The 12,048-nt window shown below is 37.5% G+C and overlaps 1 protein-coding gene across 1 annotated transcript in view; it reads right to left on the bottom strand.

Annotated features, from left to right (window-relative positions):
* Window positions 1-12,048, bottom strand: part of LOC149285963 (mitogen-activated protein kinase kinase kinase 20-like) — a 59,985-nt gene that overhangs the window by 6,265 nt on the left and 41,672 nt on the right. The window contains exons 11-15 of the mRNA XM_089494723.1: window positions 7,420-7,464; window positions 6,468-6,498; window positions 5,879-6,018; window positions 5,608-5,670; window positions 1,684-1,773 (exon numbers count right to left, since the gene is read on the bottom strand). Of these exons, the coding sequence (XP_089350849.1) occupies window positions 1,684-1,773; window positions 5,608-5,670; window positions 5,879-6,018; window positions 6,468-6,498; window positions 7,420-7,464 (369 nt within the window). The remainder of the gene's footprint in view (window positions 1-1,683; window positions 1,774-5,607; window positions 5,671-5,878; window positions 6,019-6,467; window positions 6,499-7,419; window positions 7,465-12,048) is intronic.

Genomic DNA, 12,048 nt, shown 5'->3' with positions numbered 1-12,048 from the left:
GCTCTCCCCCAAAATTCCATTAATAGTGTTCTTTTAACAAATGTAGGTTCCAGGGGAAAAAGGATGTTTTAATCTCTTCAGGAAAACAATGTCTCATAATGATGTAAAGGACTAATGCTGTACTGATGAAGAATCATACATAATTCAGCACCTTTCACTTGGCACCACTGTGATATCCTCATTAGTAGTGGCTCACAGTGGCTGTCAGATGGTGTCCGTGCAAATGCAGGCATTATATTGTCTTTGAGATGAGCAGCTGGTTCCGTGACACTGCCAGTGTATCAAACTATGACGCCAGTTTGTTTTATTTAGTGCTAAACCTTCCAGTTTGTAAAAACAAGGCTGACACAGAGCCTGACATGAGGCAGTGAAAATAATTAGCACTCATTTTCTCAGGCTTCTATTTCCTTCTCCCCGCTGCGTTCTCTTTGCACTAAACCACCACATGTCAGTCGAAATAGGAGGCAATTAGTGTGCTCATTTCAGTCTCCACAACTGTGCTGAAAAGAAAGTATTTATGATGGCACAATGAACAGCTGAAAGATTAAATAACATTTGCCTTTTGAAAAGAAAATGACTTCTAGCTAAATGGCCAATTTTTGATTATTCTCAAACAAGCTTAGAGTAGTGGGGTTTTTTTTTAATACAAGAAAGAAAAAAAAATGAGTCATTTTAGGTGGAAGAATCAAATAAATCTTTGACACTGTTATGCAAATCACTGATGTTTTATTGCAAAATATGTAAATGTATTATATACTTTTTAACAATAGCTTGTGTCTAAGGTCAGGCAGGATTGTTACTAACTAGACACTGTGCAGACAAAGTTCGTATATGATTGCGTTTTTTTTAATGTTTTTCCTGGTTTTGAAACAGGGCCTTTGGGTATTCTTACAGATTAAATTGAAACGAGTCAAATGAAGCATACGTTTAATGGCACAATACACATTTCAGGATATGAAATAGCTCTGAAAACATCATGCCTGACATGTTTATAAAGGTCCTGACATGTTTTCACGGCTAGATGACACGTAGCTTAAATTAAGAAAGGCAGAATAATGTACTATTTCTACATGGTACATTTAATTAGAGATGTGAAATCACACAATTAGATTCTTTATCCCCTCTTTACATTTACAAAGCTGTTTTAATATTGGAATATAGTAGAGTGTTTTCTGAGATAGCGATTATTATTGATAAAACAATCCCTTCTTGCTCTCTGCCTTTGCTACATATGGGATTAAAGCCTGGGATGCAGACCACCCTGGAATTTATAAGGTTTCGTTAAATGTAGGTTGATAAGCCTTGTGCAGACATTCCTATGTGCATGTAATTTTATATATTTTTTTATGGTAAAGTGTATTTTTTTCATTAGTGAAAGCATTACAACCTAAGGTGACTAATGAGCATTTACTATGGAAATTAAAGTTCCAGTACTTTGCTATACTTTTTCTTATGATGGCAAAAGGTATCAATATTCAGAATTTAGAAAGGACCAGCAGAAAAAAAGCTATGACTTTGTATCCTACCAGCCAACAACTGTATCTAGCTCAGCACTGTAAGTTATCCTGGGGAGTAAATATTAAATAGCTGAGGTCCTATTATTACATATTCTATAAACCCCCCCCCCCCCAATATTGACAGCATTCAAAAAATATAGGTTGATGATCTGTAAATTTCAATTACCTCTGGACTATTTCCTGACTTCAGATGATATCCAAAAACGAGTTCTAGGTTCACATTTTTTTCTTCTTCTTTGTTTTCAAATTCTAGATCCTAAAACCCAGAAGATATAAATGGTATAATTTCATGTTAGAGTCATCAATTATTCACCTTTGCAAACTTTAGAGGGTGATTTATATTAATATCAACATGTTGCCAGCGATGGAAAGAAGATAAAAAGATTAGGGGGAACAGTTGGACCAGTAGGAACTGGTGATTTGGCAATGGTTTGATAATTCATTACGAAGGTATAGTAAGTGAGGTGGGGGAAATCAATGCATGCAGTAGTCATGAGTGTAATGTATTTAATAGTCACCAGGATTCAACCATTTGGCACACCAAACAAGCAACTGATAGGGAATATTGCAATAATTTGTGTACTACACAGGTTGGGAACAGTTATAGACGTTTGGGGCGGAAAACTGCCGCCTCTTAAAAAGTGCCCCCGGGACAATTGCCCCACTCTGCTCCATGGGTGGGCCAGCCCTGCTGTCAGGGATGAATGCATTAGTGTACAAGCCCCCAGTGGCTGAGCACACGTCACTGAAGAAAATGTAAAACTGCATGGATGTAAAAATACTTTTGCATCATGTTTTATATTGTATGGAGATTAGACAGGTTATGTACTTTCTATGCTTCCATATCCATTTCATGGCTTCTTCAAGATGCAGCATTAATGCCTTATAGTTCATCTTCAAGTGCACTTCATGGAGGTCTCTTTCTCAAAGTCTCCAGTGGACACCAGATTAATACATTTCTGAGGATTATGATTTTGCTTCTTCACCAACTCGCTAATTAGACCTGGACGGCTATCTGATGTTTGCAGGCCCCTTTCCAGCTAGAACTCTTCCCAGTTCAGAGGTACACTGAAAGCTGCCACTAAAGTGTGAATTTATATGGATGTTGTCACAGCATTAGCTACACATCTTATGCAAACACCTTCATACCAAGATACCCAGGGTTTGGTGACAAGACCCTCATGCTGCATTTCAGCATTATCCAGCAAGGGGACACTAGGGACTTGATTATAGTTCACATGTCCTGCCAAAATTACCAAAGCAATGCCCCTGCCAATTTCCCAGCTTTTAACACTTTGTAGTAGAACTGCTTTTTAGAAATATTTCACCATTAATGTCCTTTAAGAATCAGCCACGGCATACACACAATACTCTTTAGCACAATGTTTTTGCCATAATATATCTTGGCCCCAAACATGTTCCATCATAGTATAATAGCAGTTCTTCACACTTGTGGATTGCAGTCTTGAAAGCTCACACTGAGTGAAATTATGTCACAATTTCTGTATTAAAAAATGCATATAAGCTGCTGTTTCTTGCACTTCACTCCAAATGATAGGAGTTGTAATAGCTAACACTATCTGGGGCTGACATAAAGTACAGCTACTAATGACACTTGGTCTTAACGGCAATGGTAGTTGATGTGAGTAGGAAAGAATGAATACCATGCAGCTCCCTCTGCCCGCATTACAGAGTTAATTTCATTTTAACAAAGCCTTTGTGTCCCACTAAGTCCCCGATGAAGAGTTTTATTGTACAGAGCACAGCAAGTCTCATTATGCATATGACCAAAGTGGCATTTGAGAGGGTTTTAGTAACTGTTTTTTTTTCTATTTAACGTGCCTATTAATGTAGTTACAGTCAATGTGATGCAATTCAACATGATATGTTGGCAATAATCACATTAATATGTATGTGCTTCATTCTGGAGCTAGGTGGGAGTAATGATTCTTACTGGCCCAGAGTACCAGTAGCTCTCACATATTCTCTGTATGTGAAGGAAACTGATGGGGAAAAAATATTAGTTAACATGATTTAAAAACTCTTGCGCAAATAGAAGACTTCAAGTATTAAAGATCCTGGGAAAACCAAGCTATCATGGACAGTAAACCAGGAACATTCCCAAATACCAAACAAGTATGGAAATTCATTTTTTTATCCACTGACTGATCAGAGAGTCTTTGATAAAAAATAATTAATCCCAGCCTTCTTTTCTGAGTTTATTATTGTCAGTAATAGACAAAAAAAATTCTTGACAATATGTACTATATATAATTCAGTTGCACTCACAGATAAACTCAATGGAATTTTTTTGGTTTAGTGGAAAGTATTTTGAATGCAACAGAATAAAGATTAATGTAATAGAACCTCATAGTAACTAGTTTTGTGCACTAGTAAAAAAAACCATCTGCCCCTTCCCAATTGGCACTATTTTTGCATATTTGTCACGCTAATTTTAATACTAGACAAAGATAACCCGAATAACCACATAATGCAGTTTTTGAAAGAGGATTTCATGTAGAGATGGAAAAAGGCTATCCAACCCTGCCTGTCCCTATGTGAAAAAGTATTTGGCCGCTTAGATACTAAATCAACCAATTTAACCACGTTTAATTGAAAATTGGGTTCAATTTCACTAGACACACAGGCATGATTACTACCAAGCCTGTTGAATCTAAACATCAGATAAATAGAACCTGTGGTGCAAAGTGAGGTAGGCTAACAGGTCTAAAAAATCAGCCGCAATCTAAAGAAATTCAGGAGCAAATAAGAAACAATCCGTTGACATCTATCAGTCTGGAAGGGTTGCAAAGCCACTTCTAAGTCTCTGAGAATCCAAAAAAAATATTATAAGAGCCATTATCTACAAATGGAGAAAACTTGGAATAGCGGTGAACCTTTCCAGCAGTGGTCAGTCTACCAAAGTTCCTCCAAGAGCTCATCCAGGAAATCAATAACTATCCCAGACTAATGTGTAAATAACCACCGGCCTCACATGCCTCCGTTAAGGTCAATGTTCACAGTGCCATAATAAGAGAGTGCAAAAAATGGCGTCCATTGGAGAGTTGCTAGGTGAAAATCACTACTGACCCAAGTCCACCTCTGAATGGCTCAAAAGAAACAAAATGAAGTTTTTGGAGTGACCTAGTCAAAGTCTTGACTTGAATCCGATTAAGATGCTCTGACATGCCCTTAAAAAAGGCAGTTCATGCTCAAAAACCTTCCAATGTGGCTGAAGTAAAAAAGACTAATTGCCAGTTATCACAATCGTTAAATTTCCACCAAGGATGGCACAACCAGTTACTAGGGTTAATAATTAAAATTACTTTTCTCATAGGTGATATACTGTATTTGCTCCATTATAAGACAAGGTTTTTTTCAGAGCAAATAGAAGTGTGACTATGAGACTAAGATCCAGATCCCCCCCAGCGCTCCAGGGGACCTGGATCCTTCTGTCTGGTAACCTCCGCTTCTGGTGCTTCTGACTCCCTGGTGTGTAGTCTGGGCAGCGGGTAGACATCTATGCGGTTCACGTAGGCAACTTCCGCTGAAGCCAAAAGGAGGTGCCGTTAGCAGCAGGGGTTGTCTGCGTCCATCGCACAGACCTTCTCCGGCTGTCAGAGAGGAGCGTTCCCAGCACCGCTGCGGGGAATTCTCTCTGACAGCCGGAGGGTGTATGCGCGATGGACGCAGACAACCCCTGCTGCTAACGGCACCTCCTTCCGGCTGCAGCGGAAGTTACCTATGCGAATCGTGTAGATGTCTACCCGCTGCCTCAACTACAGATTTTGGGGGGTCGTCTTATAATCGAGCAAATACGGTAGGTTTTTATACACTCTTTCCCTTTAGTAGATGAAACGATCGTTTCAAAACTGCATTTTGGGTTTACTCACGTTGTCGTTGTCTTATATTAAAATTAGTTTGAACAAGGTATCTACACCCGAACATGTTAATATGCAAATATATATATATATATATAAACAGAAAAGATTATATATTTTTTATTAGATTTCAATTTTTTTTTCTATATATCCTGATCTATGAAACTGTTATTACAGTCAAATTATGTTTGTGTGTTAACTATGCTTACCTTGATTAGTGGAGGGAAATGAAAAAGATTCAGGTAGTCATGAGTTAACTTTTCAATTGCTGTCTGCAGATATAAACACAGGAATATATTAGAATATAACCACATAATATTTTACAAAAATACCTTGTTTTTAAACAGTATTTTTTATTCTTATGAAAAAATAAAACTGACTATCTTTACCAGGACACAAAAAATGCTTCCATAAAAACTATGACCCCTCCATAAATCTGTGTCTTTCAGTGAAACAATTTCAAATTAAATCTGTTTTTACCTTTATATGAATAATATGCCCTTTGGAGACTATGCCCATATCCTTCAAATCCATTTCTTCCAAAAGGAGCAGCCTTTTGCCTGTAATGTGGTGCTCTTTGAACAAGGTGGCATATATACTCTGCAACATGGATGCATCATCTTCAAAGTGAAGAAGAAAGGTATACATTAGAAGCACTTAATTCCACACTGGTAATCCATGTCACTAGTGTTATTATATTAACACAACCCTGACTTCCACCAAAGGGGTGGCCTCCATACATAATTTCCCAGGCTAGGCCACCCAATGCTCTCCCTCTTCTGGGGCAGTGGTTTGGGGTGGGGGCAAAGCTAGCCCCACATAACTGTACATTAGGGGGAGTACAAGGGAAAGTGGGGAAAAAAGTGAATGGGGGTGTCCAAACACCATTACTTCTGTCCAGAAAAAAGAAGGTGATGCTCTAGGGATTGGCGGTTACCTGATAGATTACCTTGTATCTTAGTAAAAGAGCAGCAAGAAGGTGGCCCTCGCATTAGGATCAGGTATACTCTAGAATGTGACAAATCCCCTTTTTATATTCCCTAACCAACAAATACAAATAAAAAGATACCTGTCTTAATCAGTTGCAGCATCCACATGTACTGTGAAAAATAAAATCAAAGTGGGTCAATGTGCAGAGGCAGATCGCAATTACCAAGAGTTTTATATGTATCAATCTATACGAGAGCCAGAACTGCTTTGGATATAGATAATCAGAAATAGGCACACACTCATTTTGGTCTATTCACTAAAGAGGGAGTTTGGAGGAGAGTTGAACACCTTAAGTCAGAGATATTACTGTGTGTTATCAAACCCCAGTGGGAGCCTCCTGCAGAAAGGACTGAGCTGGTCCTGTATAATGGGAAGGTAATGTGGAAGATTTCTTAAAACTCTCCTCGTTTAAACTATACATCATGCAAGGCCAGCTCAACCCTGCATCAGCGATTACCCTTAATTCATAATTCAGGGATCATGGAATCGTACACCTGTTCAACTGTCCTGCAAACTCCATCTCTAAGTGAATAGACAGTATCAAGTTAGAAAACCACAGGGACAAAAATGTTCATTTTAAGTCTAAAATATAATTTAACTGATATTGCTCAGACCGCTGAAAATGCATATTTTCTTCATAAATGCTGATAACTATATTGGTCAATGGGAGAAATTCTGTACTCAATGTGACTATATATTTTTATTATTTGTAGTCTATTTGTATCACCACTATTTTATCATCTGCTCTTTTGGTCTTTTCAACATAATGCATATGAAAATCAAGATGTTTTACTGGCTACTGTAGTATATTAATTGGGCTCATTGATAAGATGCCCTACTGTTGTACCTGATGCCCATCATTTCTTCTTCTAGGTCTTAAACTGTTAACAGCGGGAGTGCGATATATTGCATATTACATATTGTATATGGTACTCCCTTTTTGTAGTTCTGTATGCATGTAGCTTTGCGTAATTCAAAAAATTTATTTTTATGACCATAACATGGGTTCTAAGCACTGGAAGAGGGCTTACCACATCTTCTTCTGTCCATGAACAAATATCAAAAGAAGGCAGCAGCTGCGTGAGAAAAATGAACAATACCATGAAATCAGGGCAGATGATACACCATATTTAGTGTATTTGTACAGCAAACTCTGCACAACAAGCCATTGACAAAATGTTCCTTAAATCTTTAAATACTGGATTTGTAAGTTGTGTTTAATACTCAATAAATGTAATGACAAAGAGCATTCTAAATCAACTTTTGGTGAACTTCAACCCATGTTTGGCCTGCAGATTATCAGAATTACAGTCGCTTAGTTGTGACATCGTTTTTCTATAACTTTTTTTTAAGTTTTTATTGCCATGAATATTAACACTTTTATCAGCAACAGGGAGGTTGAAGTTCACTCATGAAACGCATTATGCTTTCCTGTCCTGATATCTCGGCATTTATGCTCTGTGTTCCTGCTCCTGCGAGGTCCTCCAGATGACTCCAGGCATGCTTTTTTACTATGATTATCCAATTATGCATTCAAAAATAATACAAAAGTAGATTTGTGATCATTCTAATTCCTATCTGCAGTTCTAGATTTCCATTAAATGAGGGTTTAAAAATATACATCCAGTGCATTTTATGTGACATAAGTAGTGGGATATGTTAAAAAGCCACACGCTCAAAGTCAGTATCACGGCTACATTCCCGGTCTGGTATAATTACATATAGACATCTCATCGGACAAGTGTAACACTGAGGTCAAATTTATGGATTTTAATGCTTATGATTAAGCTAATATTATTTCTACTGAGACTACCGAGACCAATTAAATGGAAACTGAGGTTCACAAACATATCCTGCATTGTTTCACAGATTTTGCATAAAAAAGTGTTGTAAAAGATTACAAGATTAAAGATATTTTTATTTTATATTTTAAGTGCAGATTAAGTTAAAAAATATACATTTTCTTATTTTATAAACAGTGTGTGTTGATGGTCTTGACATTCTTTTTCAAGGTTGGGCATGTTTTTCTTGCCCCCCCCCCCCTCGTTATGCTCACAGTTGAACTGTTGTGGTATATTTCTGCAGCATTACTATAAAAAAAAAAAGCATTGCGAAGTAGTTATCTTGTACCTCTAGAAGACTTTTTACATTTATTTTATTACACTCATCTTCTGCATCTCTTGGCATATTCCCGACTAGACAGACTAAATCTAGACATAGGGCAACAGAGCCAGGCGGTGGTGTTGGCAGCTTCTGGGCAACTAACCTCATTGGTGTGCTGCAGCTCTTAATAGGTCATATTATGAGATCAGAGATGCACAGGCCTGTATAATCCAAGGGTATGATGTCATATCCTGACACTCTGCACAGGAAGGCCCAGCAGCAGACGATCTATTAAACTTGGTAGGTGCTGCCCTATGTCAGGCCTAAGGAAGGCATCTCCATAAATCCATCACTTTCTGCATCCATGTACTTTGCATGGTAAAATGTAACACTAGTGCAAAAAAACAAAAAAGTGTTCTTCTCAGCATAGAAACTAAAAAACATGTTCCTGCGGCATGGACCATTCCGTTGGATACTATGGTGATAGGACCACATGAAACTTGTAAGAAGAATTGCTTTTTGTATGGATTGCTAAACCCGCAATTTAAGTCGGTGTAAACGAAACATTGTATCAGATAAACAAAGCTATAATCAAAGTATGGTCAAAATATTTATTGCAAAATTTGTGTACGACAGGCCAAAACAAAGAATATTTCTGCATTTTTTTGTATTTTATAATCACACCTCATGGATAAAAAAAACAACAAACTGTACAAGTGAATCATTGTTATATTGCACACACTAGGTCTGCAGCCATATTAATTTTAAAATAAATACATTTATTATCGTTTGCGATGGTGTATGAATGTCTGAAGATCTAGAGCCAAATTTATCAAGGCATATTTGAGGCAAAGTTCCAAATTTAGTGCAAACTACAGAGACATTTGACTGGTTTCTACGGCTTTAACTTTAGCACTCACAATTAGGAAAAGCCCATCAGAGCAGATAGTCTTATTTCCTTATCTAGTCTGTTTATAAATAGAGGTGACAATAATTAAAACAGAGTAAAAGTGCACTCTCCATAACCAAGTATTGAGTAGAAACCCAGCATTGTTTGAGCTACACAAACACACATCTTTAAGGTAGAAGCTACACCAAAGCCTGAGGCTTCTCAAGAACATGCTGTGACGTTCACACATATGCATTTTTATAAGCTTCCATACATGAACTTACATTTGAATTTTATACGATGGTCTTAAGAGGTTGGGGTAGTGTTGTAAGATACAGAAGGAGTATCCTAGGAGGAGTGTTGTAAGATACAACGTGGGTACAACCAAAACAGCTCCCTCCAGCAAAAGAGAAAACATCAAGTAAAAATTGAAATATCTTAATTTCTGCCATAGTGAGCATTCATGTCATGGGGCAGAGGCATGATAGAGAGTAGCATAATTGTAGTGGGAATGCAGCCCAACAGGGGAAGAGGTGTCCCAAGCTCGGCATAGGGCAGCTGCGTATAATAAAGACTGAGCTCGGCTGCATGTGCCGAAGGAAGGCGCTTCTCAGACTGGACACTATTTCCCATAGGATAAGATTAAAAAGGTAGGTCTCTTCTCCAAGTGGTCACAGTCCTCATGATATGTGAGTTGAACCTCTGATGGGCCACCCTATCCCTGCTCTACTTTATTGAGTGGAAAGAATTCCCTGCAGGGGATACAACAGCCAGAATACAACTCCTAAGCAGCAAGTGCTTTCTGCCTGGATGCATCAAAGGATCATTCCCAAAGGAACACCAGGAATTCGAGCTAAAGACCCTGGCTGCTGGGACAATTTACATTATATATAATATATATATATATATATATATATATATATATATATATATATATACACATACACATACACACACACACACACACATTTTGAATAATTGTCAAAGAGCAGAAAATGTCATTTTAGCCAAAGTTTCTCTTAAAACGTACATGTCTTATATTTCACACTCTGCAAACAGAGGTTTATCTTGCTAAGTAAAGTTCTAAGCTCAGCAACAAGTGAATCTTTGTTGACGGTTGTTATAAAGTCATATATTTCACAGATATAGAAAAATACTCCATGCTTAGCTGAACTCCTCGGAAAATAATCCTTCATTTGACACTAAATTGCTTTGTTCTCTAATACTGAAAGGACCGGATAATCTGCCTTTGCTAATACAAGCAGAATAAATATGTTCTCTTCACATTCAAGCAAAAGAAGAAATTCATTAAGAGCATTGAAACTGCTTGATTACAGAAATACAATGCTTAAATATACTGTAATTCATTTTAATACAGCTCAACAGTTCAGCTATTTAAAATGTGTTGACGAATCCCATTTCAACAGGGATAGCTCGATACAAGACAATTGCTTGAAGAATTTATGAAGGAAGTGTAATCCGTATTGCCAAGACCTGCAGAGTTTAATTACTGTGAAGCAGATAAGCTTAAAAAGTGTTGAATGTTATGAGTGAGGCCACACAAAAACGTTATTTCAATAAACATAATCATTTCTGACTTCTATAACCTGTGCTCAGAATCTGTAGACATGTTATCAGTGTTTGGGCTTTTTTTTTTTTTTTTTTTCTGAAGAATAGATATTCTTCCAAAAGCTCAATATATTCAATGCAGTGGATCAGCTACTAGACACGTAATAGATTCATTGAAATGTTCGAATAAGTACAGGCAGGAAAGTCTGTCATTGTTCACTCATTCCAAGCAAATGTTGCATCAAAATGCCACTTTTTGGTACAGAAAATTCAAGTCTCACTTATTTGGAGTATTGAACCTTGACAGCTATAATAACAGGGACTTTTTTGTACTGACAACTTTTCTAGACATTATCTCAATCTGTCGCTGAACACCTACGTAAACCACCTATGAGTAACTGCGTTGTCAGCCGCACGTTGCATTGTTACATATAATAAAAGAAAGATGCACAGTAATGTCAGAATTGCAATATTTCCTCCAAAATCACATTATCGATTAGAATCTTTTTGTTCTATCTATAAATAATAGTGTGTGTCATCTGCCACTTTGAAGGTATGGCAGATTTTATGATTGCTTATTTGAACTGTGTTATGTGTACCTTTGCAAGATTTATCTGAACTAGAAATCATCAGATGGAGCCAGGAACAGAAGTGGACAAAATTCTAAGAAATCTGTTTCTGCGGCAGTTCCGTCACGTGTCAGAATGTTAATGCCATGGCATGGCATTCCTACAAGCATCAAGAAAGGTAAAAATGTTCTTTAATAAGACAAAATCTTTTTGGCCAGATCTAGCCACAAGCCATACATAACAGAACAGCAAATGTCAGGGTTTGTGAAATAACATGACTCTCTTTCCCACTGATGACCATGTCTGGGAAATCTCTGGGTTTGGCCTAGAGACTCCAGGTGAAGTCTTGCTTCCTCGGGTGAGTTTGGCCATGCCCACTTACCTCCCACTCACCACCCACTATAGGCTGTCCAGGGCTAGCCCTGCCCCTTAACAAAACTTGAAGTTCACCAACATTTAGTATAAATAAAAAAAATTAAAATACCCAACATTTCTGGGCAGATAAAGAGAATGCCCACACACTTTTTCAC

Source organism: Sceloporus occidentalis, unplaced genomic scaffold, assembly GCF_023333645.1.
Source record: "Sceloporus occidentalis isolate IW3139 unplaced genomic scaffold, rSceOcc1.0.p SCAF_74, whole genome shotgun sequence".
NCBI classification, from domain to species: domain Eukaryota; kingdom Metazoa; phylum Chordata; class Lepidosauria; order Squamata; family Phrynosomatidae; genus Sceloporus; species Sceloporus occidentalis.
The sequence above is the reverse complement of the archived record's forward strand: the minus strand, read 5'-3'. Positions and strand labels throughout refer to the sequence as shown.